This window comes from Lucilia cuprina, chromosome 5 (assembly GCF_022045245.1).
Source record: "Lucilia cuprina isolate Lc7/37 chromosome 5, ASM2204524v1, whole genome shotgun sequence".
In the NCBI taxonomy this organism is placed as follows: Eukaryota; Metazoa; Arthropoda; class Insecta; order Diptera; family Calliphoridae; genus Lucilia; species Lucilia cuprina.
This window is the reverse complement of record NC_060953.1, coordinates 60668167-60695918: the sequence shown is the minus strand read 5'-3', so window position 1 is coordinate 60695918 and position 27752 is coordinate 60668167. Positions and strand designations below refer to the sequence as shown.

General features: G+C 26.2%; 1 protein-coding gene across 1 annotated transcript in view; it reads right to left on the bottom strand.

The window, feature by feature from the left end:
• The window catches only part of LOC111690859 (probable serine hydrolase), a 58153-nt gene that overhangs the window by 22533 nt on the left and 7868 nt on the right, over positions 1–27752 (bottom strand). Inside the window, exon 2 of the mRNA XM_046952852.1 lies at positions 15846–15982. Coding sequence (XP_046808808.1) covers positions 15846–15875 — 30 coding nt within the window. The 5' untranslated portion in view covers positions 15876–15982. The remainder of the gene's footprint in view (positions 1–15845; positions 15983–27752) is intronic.

Here is a 27752-nt window from a genome sequence, read left to right as displayed (position 1 = left end):
AAGCTATACATTCTGTGTTGTTAATAAAAACATGTTTATAAATTTTATAGTAAATATTGAATTAATGAAGCATTTCTTTAAATATTATTTTTAAATATTAAGAATTATTACGTCTAATTATAAACAAGTATGAATGTATAGTCGGGCGTAGCCGACCATATGATACCCTACACCTGTCAGTGTGCATGTTAAAAATGGGGATTATTTAAAAAATAAAGCATTTGGTTTGTTTTTTTAACTTTATTTCGAAGTATTTTTACTTTTATTTTGGCAAAAAAAGACAAGAGGGCTCAAAGGGGAGTAGGGCAAAATATGGCCCTATCCTTAAAAATGTTGGTAGGGCGAGTTACGTCTTCTTCAATATTATTTATGTAGAATTTAAAAGTGTTATTAGTGTTTGTAAGTGAATTTTGACCTATAAGTCATTTTCTGAAGGGGAGTTTGTATGGGGGATAGGATCAAATAAAGCCCGATCATTACAAAAATCGGTAGTGTCATTTTAAGTTCTATAAAACTAAGTTTTGTCGACTTTTGTTAACATAATAGATCATTTAAATTAATTATAAGCCAAATGGCCCTATTTGGGGGGTACTGTTGTATGGGGGCTAGTCGAAATAATTGACCGATTTTAACCATTTTCAATAGGCCTGTACCTTGCGTACAAAGTTTACATGGACAGCCAGCCAGACGGACATAGCTTAATCGACTCAGAGAATGATTCTAAGCCGATTGGTATACTTTAAGGTGGGTATAGGACGAATATTTTTCTATGTTACAAACATCAGCACAAACCCAATATACCCTCCCCACTAAAGTGTTGTAGGGTATAAAAATGTGATAAAATGTATTTTTGTAAGCTATCCATATATGTAGTTTATTGGGGGTGATACTTTTTACTCAAAGTATATATAAAATTCGCTTATCTTTAAAACTTTATTTTCATTGCCTTTAAGAAAATTTATCTTCTGCACGAATTTCCTTTGTTTGTTAAATTTTCATTTTAAATTGTATTGTTGCAACACGTATTGACACATTAAAATTAAGCAATAAAATTGAAGCAGGCTTAACAGTTATTGATATAAATCTAGTAGCAACAATAAAAATAATTTAATGAACATATACATTCAGATAAAATTTTTCGACACACTCAAAAAATTTAAATTAAATTATTGCAAGTTATAATGACAACATGTGTTGTGTGGTAATGATGATTCTGGTGGCATGCTGTCATTAAATGTGTCACGATTGTATGTACGATTGTTTCTGTAGACAGTGATAACCACATAAGTCGACTAGAAACAATAAGTATGAGAAACAAAGTAACTAACTAACGAACAAACTAACTAAGTAACTAACTAACTAACTAAGTAACTAAATAACTAAATAACTAAATAACTAAATAACTAAATAACTAAATAAATAAATAACTAAATAACTAAATAATTAAATAACTAAATAACTAAATAACTAAATAACTAAATAACTAAATAACTAAATAACTAAATAACTAAATAACTAAATAACTAAATAACTAAATAACTAAATAACTAAATAACTAAATAACTAAATAACTAAATAACTAAATAACTAAATAACTAAATAACTAAATAACTAAATAACTAAATAACTAAATAACTAAATAACTAAATAACTAAATAACTAAATAACTAACAAACTAACTAACTATATACAAGCATTTCTTTAAAACTATTATTTTAGACTTATTCCCTTATCACTTCTAACTGTAGGTTTGAAATATACGTATATATGCATATGTATGTGTCTCCTAGGTCTGTAGGTATGTGTTTTCCTAGCGTTGTATTGTATGTTAATTAAGTCATCAATAAATGATGAAATTTTATGGATTTCCTTATCGATGACATTTTCAAAGGCGTTTTTATTTCTCCAATAATTTAATGACTTCAGTTTTAAGTATATCAGTTTAAAAATGTTTCATGCATGTCATGAATAAAAAATTAGACAAATTATGCTACAAACATACAAAAATACTTTTATCAGATAAATCGAAAACAGTGTTTATTATGTAGAATATAAAATAAACAAACAAATCCCATTTGGATTGTATCAAATAATTTAAAATAATTGATAACTTCCTGAAGACAAATAAGAATAACAAAGTCGTCAGAAATGTGAATATGTGGATTATTTTTTTAACATAAGTAATTTTGTGTTGTTCTTATACCCTACACCACTTTAGTGGGGAGGGTATATTGGGTTTGTGCTAATGTTTGTAACATACAAAAATGTTCGTCCTATACCCACCTTAAAGTATACCAATCGCCTTAGCATCGTTTCCTGAGTCGATTAAGCCACGTCCGCCCATTCTTCGGTCTGGTTGGCTGTCCATGTAAACCTTGTGCACGAGGTACAGGTCGTTATTTTTAAGATAATTGGATGACGCTCTTTTCTTGGCCCAAGGACGAAGTCTATTGAAAATGGATAAAATCGGTCCATTATTTCGCCTAGCCCTAATACAACCGTATCCCCCGTATAGGGCCCTTGGGCTCATAATTAAATTAAATGTTCTATTATATCAACAAAAGTCGTCAAACTTTTAATGAAATTGCCGAATTAAAAATTGCCGTCAGAATATGATTTGAAGGTTAAAATTCATCTATAAACATTAATAAACATTTGAAGTAGACGCTAATTCCTCTACTAACATTTATAAAGATAGGCCTATATTTTCCCCTACTCCCCCTTGAGACCTCATATAAAAAATCTATTTTTTTGCCAAAAACAAGTAAAAATATTCTGGAATAAAGTTAAAAAAAATACTGACATGCATACCATATTTAACATACTGACCGGTGTAAAGTATCATATGTTCGGCTATGCCCGATATATTTATACTTGTTTTAACATAATTCTGAAATAACTGACCAATTTTTTTGCAAACAAATTATTTTCTGAAAAAGGACTTACTTATATGGTGATAAGGGTATGCAGAGTATAGGTATTTAATATAAATATATTTTTTAAGTACAAGGAACAGAACACAAACAATAGTTTGTACTTTTCCGTTGACAAAACAATATTTAAGAGTTAACTTCTTTTTGGTATCCTGATTTTTATTGTATTTACTTTTGTATTTAAAGTTTCTATTTTTAAAGTTTCTTCTCTTAAAGCTTTAAATTTATATATTTAAATATTTCATACACATATGTATAATCCTACTTCTAACCTATTTAATCCTAACAAAAATACTCACATATCATTTCAAATTGTAAGATTGTGTGACGAAATAGAACACGAAACCTTTTACTAAATATTAATTATGTCTGACAGATTATTATTGAATTCATATCAATTTTATTACTATTATTAAATATTATTAGTTTTCATGTTTAACACAATCATCACAACCACTCAGCTATCGGTTCATTTGAGCCACAACATTCGCAATTATTAACAATGGTATTAATATTTGTACATTTTATGAGCTGATTTTACTTACATACATATGTATCTAATCAACCGTTTGATGTTCTATTACAATTCAACAAATCTCATCATTAAATCTAAAGGCTATAATCCTGCAAAAGAAGGTTAAATATATAGTTTTTTTTGTACTATAAGGATTATTGTATTTTCATATATTCATTAATTTATATTTCCCTCCGTCTGTTTGGTGGTAATAATTATGGAAAATCTAGATTCTAGAACATTTTCAGACAAAATGATTTTCATGATTTATTTAAAGGTATTAAATCTTTTGGAGAACTTTTTATCATATTGGCATATTTGCTGTTTACATTATAAAGGAAAGTAACCTGTTAGTCGAATGCTAAGATATTTGATTCTTTTTACGATATGTTACCAACCAATATGTTCGACGGCATCAATGTTTGCCATTTGATACTTTCAACATCATTTCATTATTGCTTATTATATGAATTTACGAGCGAAATAAGGTTTTGTTTGAAATACCGCCATACATGTATGTATAGTAGAGTGGTTTCAAACTAGAAGTTGCATGAATATGAACGTTGTACTCAAGAAAAACTTACATTGAAAAGTAATGAGATAAACTTCTAATTAAAGCTCTTTAAAGATGACATCGGAGGCAAGTACTTATACGCTCGTTTACAAATAGGGAGTTAAAGATGTACTTCCAATTTCGCTTACAAAAAAGTCACTAACTAAGTTGTTTTATTATAATAATAAAAAGTGCAAGCGAGAATATGAATCAGAGACTATGGTTTATCCGTAAAACGATCTTCCACTGCACAACTGTTTAGCTATTTTATACTAGAGTACTTCAAAGTAATGCAGGCGGTAAGTGGTAGTGATTGAAAAATAAGTTGTAGGGTAAGTACAACCCACTACTGTTTTTTTCTGGGTATGTAATGGTAGAACGAAAATTAAAGTTGGAGGCTGATGTTCATTCAAAAATACGATTTCTCAATTTCCGGGTCAATAATAAAAAGTATTTTTTAAAAATTTTTGTCTCCATTTTAACGGTGTCATCCTAATGTATATGCTCACTAATAGCAAAATACCCTGTAGTTAGGCAACAGTAAGAATTGTGTTTTTGTCAGAGCTTTAGTATTAGTTTTATAAAGTTTTTTTAGTACTACTGGGTACTCATGGACCAGTTCCACTTGCTACTATAATCAAACACTTCAAGTTAAAGGACTTTCTGAAGTATATGAAGAAGAATGAATGAATTAATAGCAATAAAAACGCAAACAACAAACGGAAGTTCATTAAAATTTATTAGTTTCTTTTGAAAACGATTTTCTACAGCCACAACTCCATAAAAGACCACTAGCCCTTTTAACACATACTTATATACAAATACTACAAGAAATAATGAAACTTAAACCCACATTATGAAACTTAGTAAAGCATATTTTCAGGCATTTTAGTTTATGATAAAGAGAAAGGAGTTTGGGGGTGTGTGTGAATAAATGAATGAGTATAAAGGATTGTTATTTTACCACGTTTAAAAATAGCAACAACCACTTGATGAAATAAAACTACAACAAAAGAGAGAATGAAAGCAAAAAACTAAATAGAACTACACAATAAAAACAAAATATAAAAAAAAACTTTAATGTATTTTATTAACATTTTCAGCATGAATTAAAACTTTGTCAGTATTTATTTATTTGTTTAACTGGCAAAATAAGAATAAACTTTTGTATGTTTTTGAAAAGAGAGGGAATGCCTTCCTAATGTTGTATTTTTATATACACATGCAAATAACTTCGTAAGAAGTTAAATTTAAGAGATTTTAAATTAGAAATTTCTTTTTCTGAAAATAAAGAAGAAAAAAACTTCCCTAATGTTCATATTACAATTTCCTTAACAATTCGTAAGTGAGCAAAATATTTAAATATTTTTCATTCACTTATGTTTCTTCTATGTATGTATTCTTAATGTAATTACAATTGACCTTCCATGTAAATTGCTGTAAATGTTACAAATTAGTAATTGCAACTGCTATATGTTTCTCAACATGACTTGTAATAATTTAAAACAAATTTTTAATGAAATCAAGCTTATACATCAATTTGAAACTATTTCTTTAATTTTCTTTTATGTAAAATTTAGCACGCAATGTTTTACATAATGTTGGAAATTAAAATTGTATATAGTAGTTGATTTAATTAAAGACCACTGGAATGATTGTACTTGTGGAAAATAGGGCTTAAGTTGTTATTGTTTAATATAAAACTATATGAAATATGGTCTAATCATAGTTTTAAATAAAGTTTAGCCTATGTTATATAGACAGGACTAAAGAAAACCCTGGACTCTAAAAATTAGTTCGAAGTAACTATTAGAATAAATAATATTGATTATAAGTAATCTAGTCTATTTTCTAGTCTTAAGACTGAATCTATTCTAGAGTTTATTTAAATCTTCTTTTATAATTTGGATTCTAGTCTAGTTTAGTTTAATGTCTTTTGTGTAGTTTATACTATAGTCAGGAATGTAGCTTTATCCCTAGTATAGTAGTGGTATAATACATCAAATTCAAAGAATACTTTTAGACCTCTACAAGTCCTGTTGTACGCTCCTTTGCCTGTGTCTCTGATTGGATTCAAACCTACGTCCTCCAGACTAAAAAACTGGAAAAACTTTCAAACTAAATACTAACCACAAACAAACCTATATAGTGTAGACTACAGTCAAGTCTATAGACTGGACTGTAGTCTAGTTTAGTGATATAGTGTGTACTATTTTTAGTGATATAGTGTATACTATTTTTAAGTCTATAGTCTGAAATATAGTCAGCCTCTAGTAAGGGCTACTGTGTAGTCTACAGTCTGTAGGAGGCTCTAGTATAAGCCTGTACTATTAGCTAGTCTATTGTCTTGCATATAATCAAGTCTGTAATTTAGTCTTTAGTTAATAATATAGTCAAGATTATTCTTTTAGTCTTCAATCTGGGCTATAGTCTGTAGATTTCTCAAGTTTTCTGTGTAGTCGAGTCTATATTTCGTTTTATAGTTTAGTCTAGTTTGAAATAAAGTCTTATCTATAGTTTGGCTTAATTTCACAATTATAGTTTCCAAGACCATAGACTAAACTATTTAGTCTATGGTCTTGGCTCTTGACTTGATCTCTAGCCAGTGCTATAGTTTGGGTTATACTTCAGTCCAAAATGTGGATTATATTATAGTCTATAGCCTAGACTATAGTCTAGTTTATAAGCTTGACTATATACTATTATATAACCTGTAATAAAGCTTATAGTTTTTAAGATTAGAATACCCTGTTATTACTGTATAAATTTTTTAAAAAGCACGCAAAACACTTAAAATTTTACTCCAAATATGAAATTAATTACAACTATTAAATTTAACTTTTTACTGTTAAATGAGGTGGTTTTCTGTTAAAACTTTATTTGAACTTAAATGAAGCGAAAACAAAACATGTATACATACACATATGAGAGCTAAACATAAAAGAAATGCCGCAGGTTTAAAAACTATTGAAATTTTAAACTAAGAAATATTTTTTTTATTATACATACATATATTTGCAACTAAGCTATTTTTCAACTAATCTATTACTTTATTACAAAAGTAGTTTATATAATTTGTTTGAAACTTGAATGCTACTGGGGTTTGCTTTATTTCTTTTATAAATATTTCCACAATTTTGCCTTGAAATTTCAAATATATTTTATTTGCTGGTATTTAAACTAATTACATGCGTATTTTATACTACAACTCTTTATGCGAATACGTCATTCTAGTAGCACTTTTATAAAAGTTTTTCTTTCTTATAAGAAAATTTACATTCGTGGTTTACAACCGCAATGTGTTTCATTTAAAAAGAAAATTATCTTTAGTTAAGATCGTAATATTTTTCAAAGGTTTATTTAATTTTGCTTTTGTTACAACTGGGTTGTAGCTAAGATAAAGTTTTTAAAATTAAATTCAATTGCTACATATGATTTGTTGGGTACATGTTAGTAATTAAAAGTGTTGAAGAAGTTTACTTTAATTAAGTAAATTGATTTAAATTTTGAAAGTAAATATTACATTATGTATGTTGCAATACATTTTTTCGATGTTAAAATATTTAACATTTTTTTTTCTAAATTTAATGTCGTTCAAAATATCTTTCTTAATTATGACATTATCCAAACAAATTTTAAAACTTTAAAATATATTACACTTTAAATAGCACGTACCGACAAATGTTGCTTTTCCTCAAAATTTCTCTGTCACATTCGTCACAGTCAGATTCGAGCCAAACTTATTTGTAAAATGTCAGGCTTAGCATCTGACGTATCTTTTTTTCTTCGAGATATCATCACATAAATCTTGATACAACAATAAATTTAAAAAATCCACATTTTATTGTACAAATATTCTTATTTTTATAATTGTTGCAATATTTAATTTAATTACTGAGGTATCATTCGTTAAAGTTGACGGATAGACGGACATCGTTAAAACAAAACAGAAAGAGATTTTTAGTGGATTGGAATTTACTCAAATAGGTACAGATCCATTTTTTTCTCGTTATAAACAATTTTTATAAATTAAATACAAAAAATATAAATCAAGCGAATTTTATTCTCTTTTCTTTGTCATACGGATGGAATTTCATTTTACTTTTTCATTAAACTTGTCGTACTTAAAGTGTGATCGTCTGATAGGGCCTTAAATAATATTCAACATATTTTCAGTAAAATACCTTTTAATTTTTAATAAGGTACTAATACTCATACTTTCTAATATTTTGACGTGTATATGCAATTCGTCATAGCCAAACTTCCTACTCTTACTTGTTCCTGGCTAAAAAGTCAGTTTCCTTAAATATATTTTATCTTGTAGATTAACCTTTGTCCAAGGATAATTTTTTTCCACTACATAAAACTTTTGTTATAAAAATTATTACTTTATAACCTGAATACTTTTTGTAATTTAATGCAATTTTTTCCAAGCGAGTTTCCTACAACCGACATGTTGGTGGTTTTAGTTGTAGTTCGTTTACTTGTTTTTATTTTCCGTTTTATTTTCTCTATATAATTCTTTAGCAACTAACAATTGTTGGTAACTGTCATAGACGTTAGGTAAGAGCAACCAACCACTCTAGTTATTTTACTTTAGCTTGCCAATAAATGTCAAAAAAAGTAAAGAGTGTATGTATAAAGATGAAGAAAAAAGAAAGAAATGAATGGTGAAACTTCAAAGTTTTTCTTTTAAGCTTTTCAATGAAATAAATAGAATGATGGTTCATTAGTGCAAGCGTCAACCTGCTCAACATTGTTGGAAAAGGTGAACGAACACTCCTGTGGTACATTTAAAGTTAATCATTGTATAAGATTTTGTACAAAGTTTCTAACAATTACTTAGATTAAGGACTATAAGGGAGGGTAATTTTAGTTAACGATATGAGTAGTCACAGTGGTAAAAAGTTCTAGTTTTTGTGAATGGAAACATAATAGGAGTTATTGGGTAAAATTCTAAAAACAGAGTTTGAAATATTTGAACATAAATAATTCAGTAATCTTTGATAATTTAATTTAACAATTTCCTTTGGAAAATTTTCTATTCTAGATCAACTTCTCAAAAAGTTTTGTTTATTTTTGTCATTTTCTTTTAAATAATAAATTTTTAAAACTTCTTTTAGTAAATTATATACTCTTTGTTAACATCTAACTAACTACTGTGAGAAACTCCCTTGTCGGTATGTCAATATAAATAGTTCTCATTCATTGACTTAACCTTGCTTGTATGTAGTTGTTGTCAAATGTGGTAGAAATCATTTTATGGCTTAAAGACAACGACCACAACCACAAAATGAAATAAACGAAAAAGTATAAAGGAGGTTAACATGATGGTTGGGTAACAACAATATAACAAAACTTAAGAAAAACTATTCAGGTAATATTTTATATAAACCTAAATAGATACATAAAGATATTCGTTTATTTTAGAGAAGTGAAATTATATAGAGATACTAATGGTAAGAGGCAGGAAAACAATGAAAGAAATTTAACAACATTTTCCAAGAATTTCGATGAATTAAGTGTCGAAACTTACGATAACAAAAATTGCATAAAATATAACTTAGGTGGTAGACCAAACAATTTATGACAAGTGTTAAATGATAAGATGATGGTTTTCATTCGAAAAGGGTTTTGTTAGTTAATGTATCAAAATGGTGTAAAAGGAAATTAAATCAACATCTTTTAAAAGTTTTTTCTAATGAACATAGAAATTATGAAATTTATTAGAAAGTGTTAGATATTGGGATAGTATTACCTTTAGTAAAAATATATTCAGTAAATCTGGATCAATATTGCTATGGTTCAAAACTTTATACAATACCAATTTTTTAGAATATATATGATAATGAATGTGATAATAAGTAAGGCCTCCTTCAGAAAATTACTTTAACATATAAAACTGGCCTAAAAGTATCAGTCTAGCAAATGAAATTGGACATAAAAATGTCTTATAGAAAACTAACTGCACGTTCCTCTAAATGCAAACGAACATTTCTTTCTCATTTTATATTGAAAACAATAACAATTTTTGGAATTTATAAGTTGTTTTCAATATAAAACTAGAGGAATAGTCCCTAAATCTCTTTGTTAAATTTCTTAAGGACCGGTCCAAAATTAACCCTACCTCCCATAAATGATCTTTTTATAAAATAATTTAATCACTTATAGCTGACTGTAAGAAGCATAAATAGTGATAAAATTCGAAATAAGCAAGTTTTGTTAAGGGAACGGTCCATAATTAACCCTATTATATGAAGAAAATTCAATTTACAACGATCATAATTGATTTAAAAATACCAGTATAGAAATATTGGATCCAAATCAAGAACCTTTTCAAAAATCACATTAACAATGACAAAACAATTGTTATTGCCACTAAAATCTTTATAATATTTGATGAGAAACCCTACCACGAAGTAAACTCTCTCTGAATAATACTCTTACGCTTAAAATGTATATATAGTGGGTAAATTTTGCAAATGCCAAAATTTTATAAGGATCAGTCCACAATTGAGAATACTCTTTTTAGAGATAAACTATTTACTCAATAATTGTTGAAAAATTTCTTAAAATACGTCAATAAAATTTAAAATAAATTCATTCAAATTATCCTAAGAATTAAAGGCAACACATATACATGCGATATTAATATCATTACTGTAAATACCAAAATGAACAATAAATAGGGCCACCTTGCGAAATTAAAATTAATTTTAAAGGTTATGATTTGATAGTAGGTATATAAAATGCTAACATATTAAATGTATTCAAATTATTTGTCTGTGCAAATTTTTTTATTATTATTTTATTTTTTTTTTTTTTTGTTGAAGTACATGTTATTAAAATGACACTGTGGCGTATGAGTACAAAACAAATTTCTTAAATGCCAATACGCCACAGTGTCATTTTAATTTATATGTGTACCTTTTAAAATAGATAAATCTGATTTAAAAAAGGCAAAATAATAAGTTTCCTTGCTGTTGTAGCGTAACACACTAGAGTCTTTGTTGGGATTCAAATTTAAATTTTTCCGCACTACCACCCTATTTATTCAAATATTTTATTAAGAAATTATACTTATGCAAGATTTATTACACTTGTTTACATATTAATACCTTTTTGTTTGTTCTCGGAATAAAACATACATTTTTGGAAATTATTATATTGGTGTCGTTTTTTTTTTTTGTTTTTACATAAAAGGCCTAAATACAAATTAAGTTGGTAACTATTTGTGCTGGTATTCGATCGTGCAACAAAGGGTGACTATATACATTGAAAACTATATACTTGATCTAATTATTTGTAAAAGATTTTTAAAAGAAAGCAATATTTTGATTTTATCTATTTTGTTTTAACTGTGTGAAAAACATTTACATTTTTTACTGTCTATTGGATATACATATATAGTGAAAATGTATCGAAATAAAAAAATTTAAGTTCTTTAAAGATAAAAAGTAATATTTAGTAGGTAGGAGTCAATGAAGCTATGTCCGTCCTTCCACGCAAACCTTGTAATCAAACTACAGGCCGCAATTTTAATATTATTCAATGAAATTTGGTACATGATCTTCTATTGTTCCATTGCCTACTGATCCGCCCCGGGTCAATTATTTAACCCCAAACAACTGAACCTTCGAATATGGCTTGTAAACCTTGTAATCAAACTACGCAATTTTGGAAAGTTCAATGATCTCCTATGGTACCGGAGACGAAGCTGTAAAAAATAATTAACATCGGTCACCTTTTTCTTTTTAAATAAGTAGCTCCTTATTGAATATGATTACATTCTCTGGGTAAGTAAAAAGTTTGAATGTATTTAGAAATATTGTTAAGTTTCTAATTCATTCTTAGTTTTTTTTTTGAAACTTTTTCTGAGAGACAAGTAAAGGCATGTATGTAAAAGTGTTTTACGATATGTTTGAAATTGTTATTATGTTTTCAATATACACACAAGTGAGAATTAACAGTTTTACATGACCGACCTTATGTTAATCTACAGCAGTGAGCAGTTATGTTAAAAATGTGGTTTATTATACCTTTTTATGTTTCATTTGCCATTGTAGTTGTTTTTTTATTGCTAAAGTCATGGGAAATAATAAATATGTATGTCTAAATTTTATAAAATTAAACTTATTTCAATCACATTATAGTTAAGAGTATACAGGATTCGATAACGCCAAATGTTGAATTCTTGTGTTCAGATGTGAATATTTACTATCAAATGATTCTTACTTTTTTGTATATTATTAAATAATCTTGAAAATTGATAACTGTTGCCTGGACAAAAGGTGACATACGGACATATATTATACTCAGCTTAAAAGAAGTGATTCTGAGCTTATTGGTCTACTCTAAGGTAGAACCAATATATTTGGATGTTATAAACATCAGCAGAAACACTAGAGTGATGTATCATATATATATTTTATAATAATGTGATAATTTGCGATAACGAGTCATTTCAAAGTTACTACACAGAAAAAACTGAAAATGAGTTTTAATTATCAAAATAATTGTATCAAGTAAGTTTTGCACCTATAACCAAAATGATGATATCAATTACCAAATTTGTAAAAAAGTAAAAATATATATTTTTTTTCCAAATAATGAATTAATCAGAACAATAAATGTCAATAATTGAGACAAGATTTAAAATTGATTAATTCATTAATTGTATAAATTAAATATTTAATAAATATAAAATTGATTTTTTATTAAATTATTAATCAAATAAATTAAACTGTTTGATAGAGAATTTTTTATAAATCAATTAAGATGGTGATTCAAACAATCAAATTATTAATCGATTACACACAACGTTAAAGGAATACTAGACCTTTAACAATGCGTTTAGCATTTTCAAAAAATATCACTTTATTGACACAATTTAACATATAAAGTGTTTCATAAATTGTAAAGAAACTTGAATATTATATGCCTAAAATTTTATGGACTAATATTGCTAGCACAAAAATTTAAAATAAAATATTTAAAAAAAATCTAAAATGGAAAAGAAGGCCAGAAAAAATTTTTCAATCAATTAAAAAATTAATTGAATTAATTAAAAATTTAATCAAAATTTTACACTTTAGTTTCAAACAGTTTCAAAAAACGAGATAATTAAGACAAATAAAAATTTGTTTAAATAAAAAATAAAGAAAATTAAAACATGTTAATTGAAAATAAACTACCGATAATTTTTTTTGTGTACAATCATCATGGATTTTTTAACCCTTAAATTTAGTTAATAAATGTACACTTTTAAATCACATTTTTTTCGTTTGATGAGTTTTGGAATTTTTGTACTAAAAATTATTAAGATATATTTAGAAAAAGTTTTGTAAGAATAAAACTAAAGATTAGGTTATTTTATTACTTATAAGCTAATCCGTTTATTTCCAGTTATGTTTAACTATTAACAACTAAATTTTCTCTCTTGAAAGAGTGTGGAATTTTCTTTAAGTGTATTTTGACAATGTAAAATTTATGTGAAAATTTAACAATATTTCAGAAAAAAAAAACTTATTTGCAAAAACTAAACTTATATTTTCGATAAACTAAACTTTTCTGTAAGTACTGTTAAGATACTTGTATTGTATAAAAGTTAAAACAAGAAATATTTTAAATACAATATTACTGTCAAGGGAAAAGAACTTTCATCAAAGAAACTTTGTACAATTTTTTTGTTAAAAAAAATAAATTATAAAAACGAAAGAATATAACATGAATTTAAAAAAAAAATGTGTTTTACCTAAAAAATTTAAAAAATCACTTTCGTATATAAAAGGTTTTTTATTTATTAGTTATACATAATATATATTCCTTTTTATCTTAATTTTTTAAATAAATTATCAATCTAACTACTGTTGTCCTCCACAGAATAAGAGATTAGAAATACAATTTTATATTCATGAAATTTCACGCATTACGTACATAAAGTGCAAACGTAACATGGGTTTTGTTATGCCAAGACTTATGCGTGCCAAGTGAAACCAAAGTTGAGCGAAAAGAAAATTTTTGTTGCATTTATATTATAATGAAATGTTAAGGTTCCTTTAAACAACAAAATGATTTAGGGCTATTTTGAAATATTATTTAGTTTTAAGTTTATTGCATAACGAGTTTCATAATGAAATTTAGTTAACATACGAATATTTATTTAAATGCAAAAAATGCTATATTTAATTATAGAAAAAAAATTATAATCGAATTGCTTTTATTCAATAATTAACAATAACTTCATTCCGTTTCAAGACCATACAAGTTATATTTTAATTTAAATAATATTTTCTAAAACTCAATCAATTAAATTAAGTCCTGAAGTGTTAAAATTCACAGCAATCGTTTGATACTTTTTAAATTAAAAAAAAATATATATTAATTTATATCTAGTTTATTTTTGTAACGTCCTCAATTATATATTCTTTATAGTTTTGTATATAAAAATATGTACATATTTATTTAGAGTGCATCCAAAATATTTGTATGGTTTTGCAATAAGGTAGTCCCATTTTTTATAATTAAATATATATTTTTTCAGTATTTATATGTATATTTAGTTTATTATTAAGGGGATAAAATGAATATCTTTAACTACATTTGTACTGTGAAATACATTTATTATAAAAAATCCCCTTGTACTTTAACTTCATATTACATGAAATGATGTGATTAAATCTATTATTGCTGAAAAAATTCACACCTTAAGTATATAACGTATGTTAAAGAAATTCTTATAAATATTTTTTTCTCTGATAGACATAAAATATTTATGATATTCGATATGTAGAGGCGTATTTTATCTGTGTCTAGACACATTGACATAACATGCATCTAATAACATGAACGAATAAGATATGTTGGTATATTCTTCTTTCTTTTAAAGATTAATACAAAATAATAGATTATTTTACATAAACTGATAAATGCAAATAAAACAAGTAAGAGATTTATATTCGACTGTGCCGAATTTGATATACCCTTCACCATTACGTTTTAAAAAACCGAAAGGTCCTCTTATAAGTTCTCACATAATGTTCAATTTATTACAGCACACCATCTTCATCTCGCTCCATAAAACTTTAAATTCCTGCAATTCGTTTTCTCTCTATCCTATTCAGTACCTATTAAAGAACAAAAAAGTAATTTTTTGTATGATCTCATATAATCGGGGCTCTATATATCTAATTTCATGTCTCTAGGTTCAATATAATACACAATTTACAAAGTATGTTTTGAAAACCGAAAACGTTGCCTTTAGTCTATAGTCTAGTCTATATTCTAGTCTATATTCTAGTCTATATTCTAGTCTATTTTCTAGTCTATAGTCTAGTCTATAGTCTAGTCTTTAGTCTAGTCTATAGTCTAGTCTATAGTCCAGTCTATAGTCTAGTCTATAGTCTAGTCTATAGTCTAATCTGTATTCTAGTCTATAGTCTAGTCTATAGTCTAGTCTATAGTCTAGTCTATAGGCTAGTCTATAGGCTAGTCTATAGTCTAGTCTATAGTCTAGTCTATAGTCTAGTCTATAGTCTAGTCTATAGTCTAGTCTATAGTCTAGTCTATAGTCTAGCCTATAGTCTAGTCTAGTCTATGGTCTAGTCTATAGTCTAGTCTAAAGTCTGGTCTATATTCTATAGTCTAATCTAAAGTCTAGTCTGTAGTCTAGTCTATAGTCTGTCTAGTAGACCATAGCCCTCATATATGTCTAGAAACTATGATAGTGGGTACCGAAAACTAAGTTCGTATTTAACTTTAAACCACCGTAGACTTATACACCGTAGACTTATACATAAGTATGTATGCACTCTTGCATGCATGTAACATACTAACATATACTTACATATGTTTGTAAATCTGTCTTATATATCATCTTAAAAGTCTCTTGACAATTTTATGAAATGTTCATCAAATCTTTACATGAAGACACTTTTACAATGCTTCATTTTTGTTGCAAGAAGAAAACGGACGAAAATGTCACTGCAAAGAAAAAATATCAAAAGTAAAGTAAAAAATTATTTTAATAGTAAAATGAAATAAAAAAAAAGAAAAAGTGAGGAGCATCAACATTTAAAGTGATGACACTTGGTAATTTGAGGGAAAAACATTTTTTCTTAAAATCTACCAGACCATGTATAAATTTTGGAATTGTTTAAGATTCGCTAGTATTAAATTATGTGGTAATGGAAAGTTTAAATAATTTAAATACTTTCTATTTGTAGTAAAATAATAATTGTGGGTTAATTTGCATTGCTTGTAACTATGTTATGCATGAATATATTGAGTGTTATTTTTATATTATTTATATTATGTTTCTGTGTCGTAGGCCGTTAGTTATAGGCCAGTCTCGGTGGGAATAAAATTCATAAGAAGTAGACTGATAGATTATCATATTATAAGTTATTTTTATCACAAATTTATAAAGTTATTATGCTGAATAAAGCTAAATATTTAATGAGAGTCTCCTATATTAAAATAATAGTTGTTGTGTCTAGTTAGGTACATATTTATATTAATTTTGACTTCTTATAAATAATTTTCATCTCAGATTATTTAATTCAATGCAAATACATACAAGCTTTTAAATCCTAACAATATTTATCATAAATACAAGGTTCTAATTAGCAATTAAGTTTCTTGCAAAATTAAATTAACATTGAGTGGAATTAACTAAAACGTATTGTATAAATTAGTTAGTTAATTAAGAAAACAATTCCAAAAATTTCAGAAACACATAAAATTATAAAGTTTTAAAGAAAATGTTTATTTAAAAAGACACAGTTAAATAAAACATAAGTTTTGGCTTCGTAAAATATTTGCTTTTCTTTCACTTGTTGTTTTACAAAACCAGTGAGATGAAAATGTTAAAAATGTTAAAAATTTTCAACATCAAAATCAATCAAGATTTCCAACTTGATGAATAGACGCTGAAATGAATTTACGTCAATTCATAAAATGTATCTCAATACTCATGTGATTGATATATTTATACACACGTATTTTCAATACAATGTTCTTTACAATGTCATGTCCTTAAACTCATGCAATCTGTATTAAAATGTTTTGTATTGTCTATAGTTACACATATTCTTTTTGTTTTATTTTAATCATATTATAGTCTTTATAGACAAATATAGTCACATATGTAAGTGTATTCTACACAGGTGTATTATGTTGGACCCAAATATTGTAAACAATTTGGCATAGATTTTTTACATGTCATCACGTTAGAATAAATTGATTAGGAAAATATATTTTAATAAATAATAGTTTTATATATCATTTAAGATTAATAGATTTATTACTTTAAAGGAGACCTACTATGCGTATGATTAATATAAATCATACGCTTAGAAAATTTTATTTAAATTACATTTTTTTACAAGAAGCAATGTTGTTTTTGTGTTTTTATCAAAGCAGTTTTTTCAGAGGTTGTTCATATCTCCATTATTTATAAACGGATTTTGCTGATTCTATATAGAAAACATTGTTAAATCATTTTTGATGGAATAAACATTTATTAAGATCTTTAGAATTTTTTTTTTTTAAAGACGGATGTCAGGCTTAATAGACTTTTTCAAATCGAAATATTTTATTGTTTTAGCTTTTTTATCAAAGCAGTTCTCCGTTATTTATAGTCGAATTTTGTTGATTTTAAATAGAAAACATAGCGAAATTTTTTTTGGTAGAATAAACGTTGATTAAGATCTTTAAAATTTTTTAAAGACGGACTGACATGGCTTAATTGACTTTTTCAAATCGAAATATTATATTGTGGAAATTACAAACAGAATGATAAACTCTTTAAAGGTTAAGGATATAAAAATAAAAAAAATATATTTTTTCAATTTTTTAAAAATTTTAAAAATAGTTTTTGATTCAAAAATAATTTTACATTAGTGTGGTTTTAATTGTTAAGCCAGTCTAATAACTTATGTAGAGTTTCTCATATTTATATAAAACAATTTAATATTTGATTGCTGCAGAATCAACATGAACTCAATTCTTCTTTACGTATATTGTTGCTTTGAAAAGAACATATATATGTATATTTTCTTTTTGTACCCTACGTCTATATAATGGGAATATTTGTAACAGTTTGTACTCACTTCAAATTAGAGCAATCTGCCAAAAATTACTTTCGCTTTTTATTTTGAATAAATTTTTTGAAAATCTTAAAATTTTAATGGATTTTTTTATTAAAAGAAAACGCTTTCAATAAAAATAATCCAACTAAGAACTAGCAGAACTGGCAGAGTTACTAGACGTTTTATAGTCCAGAAAATATAGAAAAAGCGTTTTAAAAGACGATTAAGGTCTCGATAAAAATTTTGAAGCTTTATGAAAATTTACTTGCAACATTGTTAAAACATAAATTTTGGATATCAACCCCAGATGCTACAAAGGACCAAATTTCAAACATTGTTTAAAAACAGCAGGTTTAGAGTGCCATATGTTTGCGTATATCCAACCCTACAATCTTATAGCATTCGACGTGCTCTTTGTAAATGATGCTGTGTTAATGATTTGACGCATTTTATTATTATATGTATATTTGTATGGCGCAATATTTTCCAGATTATATCACAGTTGTGGAAAAATCAATTAAATATTCATAAAACGTTTATAAAAATTGTTGTTATCAATACACGTAACGAACATACTCGCTGTTTTAACCTGAATCATTGACATTGGCAAAGTGACTGCGAAAGAATTTCCACAATGAAATGTGAAAAATGGTTTTCATAATTTTTTTTTTTTTTTGCTTCATGCTTTTGAAAGATGTCATTGAAAGTGTTGAGTGTGTTAAAGGAACAAATAATATTGGTTGAATAATAAAATTTTGCCTGAAAATACAATAAATTTTATAGACGTCATAGAAAATATTCGGTGTGATAAATGTGTATGTAGGTTTAAATTGTCAAAAATTCTAATTACTCTTATAACGTACCCAATTTACCCTTTTCTATATACCTTTCAATTAATAAAACTCATACAAGTTTTTTATATTCTACCCCTATTTGCTGTCGTTCCCAAAATTATTGTAAAAAAGTGCAAAAAATATGACATAGAAGCTTAATTAAATATTTACCTCTTGTAAGCTGTAGTAAATTCCAACACTTATTCAAATTAATTAAGTCAGCTTAACAATGTATTAGACCTTCTTAAGTTTTCACTATATTTTGCTGTTTTGCTATTGAATTAAAACCCTTTTCAAAATTTGTTACAGGGTCTTCTTTCTAGTGCCTACTTGTATTTCGTTTCATATATAAAGTCAAACTTTCTACACGCTTTATTATTTGCTTTTAAATTAATTTGGTTGTTTTGTTGAAAAAAAAAACAATATAAAATAACATTTTGCATGTTTTCTAGTTTTTTTTTTGTTTCTTCAATTTATTTTATTAGTTAGTTAAAAAAGTTCTACAAAACCCAGGTGTCATATTATTTTTTTCATATAAAATTTCTTTTTTTGTTTGTTTGCTTTTACAATTTTTTCTACATTTTATTCGTAAGAAATGTGTAACACAAGTAACAGATTCAACAACAAAAACATTGTTAATTTTTAATAAGCTTCATTATTTTACATAAAAAACATACGCCTCTAACCATATATAAATAACACCTAAAACATCATAATGTTGTGTTGGTAGTGAGTCAACTAAATATACCTTACATTAGTATTAATGCATTTTTACAAGATATATGCTTTACAAACTTATTAAAGGATGAGACTAATATGTGGAAAATATTGTTTATTATGGATGATTCTTCTAAAATATTAGCACAGAATCAGTTTTTTTTAAACTGATAATTTTATGCTTACATGAAAAACTTCTCGACTTTTTGAATAATATTCAAAATTACCACCCTTGGGAAAAAACGGACAAATATGCAGATTCGGAACAAATTTTTCCCACGAATATTGAATAAATGTTTCTAGTTGTTACATATTTAGGAAAGAACGTTTATTATCCTTGCTACTATAGCAGAATGTACTACAAAAACAATAACCTTGTCAAGTTGTGTAGCATAAACTCATAAAAACAAAAAAAAAAAAAAAAAAAAATTAAAGTCACACACAGATGAAAATGCTTTTAACAGAGGATTATTTCCTTTTAGAATTTAAGATTTGTTAAAAAAAAAAAAATATTATTTTGATAGCAGAATTTTTGAGGAAATCAAAAAAGTCATATTGTTTACCCAATATTACACTTTTTAATCGATTCCCAACTATGGTTACCATTATCCATTTTCAGTTAGCTTAAGACACATATTCAAAAGAAATTGATATATTTTTGGACTCTAAACAGAGGGAATAAGATACTTACACACCTGATATCAAATTGTCACCAAATTGTTTAAAATTTTTTAATAACATCCGTTGTCAAAGTATGTATATACGTACGACAAAACTCGTTGTTGAAATCTAAATTATAAACACATGCGTTGTCTAAAAGTTAACTATCCAAATCAACCTTGTCAACAAAGAAATATGGGAAGACAAATGTCGATAATTTAATAAACGAAGTATAAAGACAAAATAAACTATGCACAGTGGTATTGAAATAAAGAAAGAGGGAAATAATTAAGCATTTTCTAAATTGTTTGTCCCTAGGTCTTTGGTGCTTCAAATTCAAACTTTAAACTCGGCAACATAGAAATCGTTCCAAAATTTCTCATTTCTATAACATTTTTCTTTAAAGGTAATTTTCATAGAAATTTTTTAAAAATTAATCTTTTTATTAACATTTTTGAAAATTTATCCTTTATGAAAATTTTTGTTTAAAATTTTTTTTTTGTAGAAAACTTCACTTTGATAAAGTATTTTTTTTAAATTATCTTTTTCTATCTCTTTTTTAAAAGATATTTATACATTTTTTCTTATTATAAAATTATAAAAAATTAAAATTTTTATGTAAAATTTTATAAAAAAAATTTCAAAAAATAAAATTTAAATTTTTTTTTATAAAAAATATATATATTTTTTTTAAATTTTCTAAAAAAAATATCAAAAACAAAATTTTTACATTTTTTTTGTTATAAAAAATATATATTATTTTTTAAAATTTTTGAAAAGTTGTTTTGTTTTAACAAATTTGTAATAAGAATTCCAAATATTTCTCTATTTTTACAATTTTAGAAAATTTTATATATATTATAGAATATTTCTCTCTTTATAGAAAATTTACGAAAATTTATTAGAATCTGACACACCGTTTATAATTTTAAAAAAAAAAGTTCTCTTTCTTTATTTCTTTTATGTGAAATATAATATCCATGTCCAGGACGTCCTGATATAGGGTTCATAAATATACTTTATGTAATATAAGATAACCAAGAAAAAAACTGATCGACCATATGACTATTGAAATCAATAACCTTGTATCTTCAACTAGGATAAAGCGATTAAGAAAAAGTTATATAAATATCGAGAGCTTATTTACAAACACAATATCAGTACATAATCTATTTCATATGCTATTGCCCGTAAAGTTATTAAATGGATTAAAATACTTAAATTTTTCCTAAAATGCATCCTCACAACTGTTGATTTCATTAAATTGCAGTATTTAATAACAACTTTCCGTTCAAAAGCAAATACAGACAAAAACTAAGTATAATATTTTATGATGAACAATTTTATTTTCTTAGAACCAAGAAAAAAATGGAAAATAAATAAAAACCGTTTTAATAGCCATTCGAATATTTAAATACACAGTATCAAGGAAATAGTATAAACAAGTGGGAAAGTATAGTCGGACATGGCCGACCATATAATTTATTTATTATTTATTTTTAAAAAAGAAACTTTTATGCTGAATTTTACCTAAATTCAAAAGTATTTGAGCAATTTATTGATAAAAACAAAATTTTCTAAATGAGTCTTTATATAGGAGTATAGGGGCCGATCCTTGGTAAATTTGGGAAAAAATATTTACTTAAAAAACAAGTAAATTTTAGATGTTTAAGACATTTTTTATAAAGGGGATTTGTATGGGGGCTAGGGTTAAATAAGGGCCGATCATTACGAAAATCTGCAGTATCATTTATACTCATATAAAACTTATTTGTGCCAATTTTTAGAGAGATAATAGTATATTTGACGTTATTATGATATAAAAAGCCCAAATCGGGAGGTACGGTTGTATGGGGGATAGGTAAAATAATAGACCGAATTCAACCATTTTCGATAGGCGTCGTGCCTGTGAAAAAAACATGCTTGGTCCAAATTTCATCAAATTATCTTTAAAAATTTAGCCTGTACCTTACGCACAATGTTTACATGGACAGTCACCCGGTCAGACGGACGGACGGACGGATGGATAGACGGACATGTCTTAATCTGAATCGATCGGCATACTTTAAGGTGGGTGTTACATACATTAGAACAAACGTATAATGCCCTCCCACTATAGTGGTGTAGTGTATAAAAAAGGGATTTTCTGTTGCAAAATATAAAATGAAAGTCATGCCCTTGAAATAGTCAGCAGCATGAAAAACCCCAATGCTGATTTTCAATAAAAAAAACTTACAATACAAACAATTTAGTACAGCCAGCAAACTTTTCCTACCATTCTCTTACTCTCTCTTCATGTGTCATGAGTACAGAATTCGTTTAATTAGTTTTAATTAGCAAATTGAAAAGTTTACTTTTTACATTTGTAATTGTTTTTGCTCAGGGTTCTGCTGCGTAACAAATTTGGTTGAGCAGAATTTTGTATCATTGGAAAAATGATTATTGAATTGAGCACGAATGCGACTCATTAAAATGTCTTTTTGTTCATTGTAAATCAAAAGTACTAGTGTGTGTGTACTTTTTTTATTAAACTATTTTAAAATACTGCTGTCTAAATTTACTGTGGTGGGAGTGGTGGTGCTAGTGTTAATTGAGCTGTAGTAAGGGAATAGTGTTTAATTGAAGCACAATAGCTGTTTGATGATTTTAATTGGAAGAATGTTTAAATTATAAAACATTCAATAAAAAGCAGGAGTTTGTAACTGTTTCTAGAAACTGTTAAAGTTTTAAACCTTTTCAAATTTCTTTCATAACTATTCATGTCAACTCGAGTGAGAGTAGTTAATTATAAAAGTTTATTTCAAATGCGACTAGAGAGACTTTGATTAGTTTAAATTTGAAATTGAAATGTTTAGTTACCTTGCAGTTCCGGTAACTATAAAATATGTTTTTATTTAACCAATATAAAAGGAGAAATATTCGGAACAAGTTTTAAAAAAGAATCAGAAGATTAGTAAAAATCAAAATGAGCCCTCTACTCCACTAATTATTTCACTACAAGTCGGAACTTTTTTGTTCCCACTTGTATTTTACAAAAAAGAAAACAATGGCATCTGAAAAAATATTTGACATAAAATTAAATAGAAAGCAATGGTACAGTTAATTCAACATTTAACTCACTGGCTCTTTTTTTACTGTTGAAAACAAAACAACTTTTTGTGACCGAAATTGTAAGTAGTTCTTTAACTCCCTCTTAGCAAGCGAGCGTAGAAGTACTTGTGTCCAAATTTATCACACTATTAAAATAATGAGAAGAAGTGAAAAGATGTTTCATTAGCATTTTAACTCATTAGTTTTCAATGTAAGTTTTTCCTGGGATATTACGCAAATACGAGAAAAATAATTCAAATTTTTTTTAAGTATTTCTGACCTAAATTTCAGTGCATTTAGATTACATCTAAGTGTCAAAATAATCTTAAAATTTTTAAATTAACCAAAAAATTTAAGTAAGTTTTTGAATCAAAAACGCTCTACAAAAAATTTAAATTAAAAATTTAATTTCTAGTTATCAGCTTAAAGGTCATTTTGAGACACACTTCAAAAATCTATATGGGACTAGTGCTAGTCAATAAGATCCATATTACAATATGATGAGTAAATAGTTTTGTCCATTATAATCACATTACCTCTCATTGAACAAAATCTTCGAAACTTTTGCATATACCTACATAACATACATACATACATACATACATACATACATACATACACATTTATTTCACTTCCTTTAGGCTTAAACAAAAAAAAGGTATTTCAAAGTCACAAATGATTCATTTGTGGGCATTTTGCATAATTTAAATAAACAGGGATAAATGTCAAAGTTCTTTTTCTATTTCTGGTTTTCTTTATTAAAATATATTCTCAAGTTTAGTGTTTTTTTTTTTCAAAAAATTTAAACAAATTTTGTTATATTTTTTAAACATTATAAATCACTTGTAAAAAATGTTGATTATTCCCTTAAGTAATATAAAAAACCCAAAGCATCATTTACTTAACATGCCACATTAAATATTATTTTAATTTTCTTAACAACCAATGTTTTATTCTACTACTTTAACTTGCTACAAATATTTACATATATACACACATACATATTTATGTATGTTTGCATTGAGAAATATGGCAGACATGAAGTTTTAATAGGATTTATGAGTATGACATTAGTTTAGATTAAATGGCAACAGCAGCAGCGGTTGTGGTGTAAAAAACCCCCTTATGTGTCAACTAATAGATGTGAAGCATTATTTTCTTTTACTAATATGCCTTAACCATACTTTTATATAACTACAATTTTAATCTTAAATATTTAAGATTTGACACATTTCCACTAACAACCATTACAAAAGGCCAGTGTGTCAGCAAAATAGATTCATTAATAAGAAATGTTATGAAAAAACACAATAGAAAAATTGTATGGGAAATTTATTTTAATTATGTTCATTTAACTATTCTTTTACGTTGTGTTGATGACAAGATTATTTCATTTTCTCTTATAGTCATAGGTTCAGTCATTTAATTAAAAATGTCACTTGGCTCATTATAATTGACTGATTTTTAATTATCACCATTTATGCAGGTAGTATTTTATGTTCATAAATATATCTGTTTGACAGGTAATAATTTAATTTAACTGATTGGTGTGTGAACATGGTGTATTATGAATTTATTATGTATTTATTTTATTGTTACATTAATTGTTTAATATTGACTATTTAGATAATGATGAGCTAATGTTTATGACTTTATTATGGTTAATAAGAGATATGTATTTGATCGGTTAAATTTTATTTGAAATTTGATAATAGAATGAAAATATTTTCTAATTAGCTGATTTTGTTATGTTATTTACAGTCATCTACGTAAATGAGTATTTTGTTTGATATTAATTCCATAGAATTAAAGGATAAATATGCTAATTTATATAATGCGTGGAAGTGTTAATCTAATTTAAATTTGAGAAACTAGAATAATTTAAATGTACGTAAATAATTAACAAAAGAAGATATCGAAATAAAATTCAATGGAACGGTTTAATGCATATGGGGAATTTGGTGACAAGTGAATAAACTTTAAAAATCGGATACTGGTAGTACTATGATATAGTAGGCCAGACACAAATTTTCAGCTTCATTGGTCAAGAACTGTCGGAGCCAGGGGGGTCAAAAAATAGGACACTTTGGTCATACTAGGTTTTATTTAATTTTGTGTTACTTTTCACCTAATGGTCCTAGCAAAAATAGTCCAAATAACTTCAGATAACTTTTTCTTCATTATTTCAAAAAATATTATTTTTTAAATTTTTTTTGTTATTTTCTTTATTTTTTTCAAAATAAGGCCTTTTTGCTTAGAACAAATATTAAACAATATCCTTGAAGGGCTAAATAGTTTTATAATGGGATGCGCTTGGGATATTTAATGAAAAAATTAATCAATTAAGCTATACCCGTCCGTCTGGCTGGCTGTCCATGTAAACCTTGTGCGCAAAGTACAGGTCGCAATTTTCAAGATAATTGGATGGAATGTGGCACAAACGCTTTCCTTGTCCCAGACGAAGCCTATTGAAAATGGTTAAAATATCTCCCACACAACCGTACCTTCCGAATAGGGCATTTGGGCTCATAATTAAATTAAATGTTCTATTATGTCAACAAAAGTTGGCAAAAATAATTTTTATGGAACATTAAATGTCACTACTGATATTTGTAATGATCGGTTTTCATTTAAACCTAGCCCCCATTCAAACTCCCCTTCAGGAAATGACTTGAAGATAAAAATTCACTTATAAACACTAATAACAGTTTTAAATTCAACACGAATAACATTGAATTAAACATAATTTCCTCTAAAAACATTTTTATTTGATTTAACTCTACTTCCATATAAGCCGTCTTTTAAAAATCTCTTTTTTGTCAAAAATAGGAAAAATATTCTGCAATATCTTTTGCTCAAAAAAAAGCATAAAATACTATGCGAAACTTTTTTATTTAATAAATAAAAAAATTCGCATTAAACATTTCCTAGAAATACAAATTACCAAAGACATGAAATCATTCATTAATTAGCACCTTAAGAATTTCTATTTTTTTTAGCATTCTTAACTTTATTTTGTAAAAAAAGAATTTCTATTCATGCATTCTTGAGAGTCTTCAGTGAAGTCAACTGAAAATATGTTCAATGAACTATTAAATATTTTACAGTTCATTAGAACTATACTAAATTTCTGTTTCAGTTATAACTATGTCTAAGAAGTTGTTAAAAATTCTTAACGAAAAAGTATATCATAAGAATGTATTCTAAGAAACATATTTGGAAGATGAAAAAAATGATTTTTGTGAAGAAAAATTAAAAATGCTTTATACAAACAAAATAAATGCTAGATAAGAGGAAATATTAAATTAAAAATCATGAATTGAAATTTATTGCAAATTTTTCTTTGTATAATATGTAGCAACTTAAATAAAATACATACTTGGCATGGAAGTTGAAAATAAATCTAAGAGATTTAAATTATACGTATGCATATGCATGTTTTGAAGAAACTTCAATAAGAAAATTTTAAGTCAAGTTTTCAACAACTTAAAAGATTAACATAAACGCTTAGAGGACAACTTTATGCAAATAATAAAACTACTCATAGATTCTTATATAAACACTTAAATATACTACAAACATGTATGTATTTTGCATATATGTGTTATTCGTATTAGTTTAGTTTATTTAATTCAGTTTAAGTATTAAATGGATTTATATTAAAATTGCATTCACTGAAGAAAATTCTAGAGAGAACATTTTAAGTTTTTAAATGCAGCAATCATTTAGAAGGCTTAAGAATTTTCATTGTGGTAGAATTGTTTTTATTTTAATCTTTATATTAGGCGACTAAAGTGACTATATTGCCATATACAAATTTGGTGTTTATTTAGAAGTCATATTTAATATAAGCTCAAATACAACTTTATTTCATTTTTTTAAATTCTTTTATTGGTTTAAATATTTTGTTCATCATCGTTTTTTTATAGGTAACTGATACAAGCGGTAACATCCAAAACAAAATGTTTTCTGACAAAGATATAAAGTTATGTTTGCATGTACATATATAAACATTATATATAATTTCAAATATTATTAAAGCATTTTTTAAATGTTTACCTAAGAGAAATATACGTTTAGATTAAACGACTTCTCTTGGCAAAAATACTAAAGTGGAAAACCTACTAAAAATAAATGTTTCATTAAGTGTGACAAAGAGTTCATGTGAATGGGAAACATGACATGTTTAAAAACATTTTTATTTAATAAAAATAAGGAAATGTACGAAATAGTGCGATTGTGTAGTTTTTTCTTTATTTTTAAGTTATCCTGTGCATTACTTGTCATTACCAGGGAAAACGAAAATATGCTTTAAAAAAGAGTTTTAAGCGCTTAAAAATGCAGTAAAAAACTTAAAATATG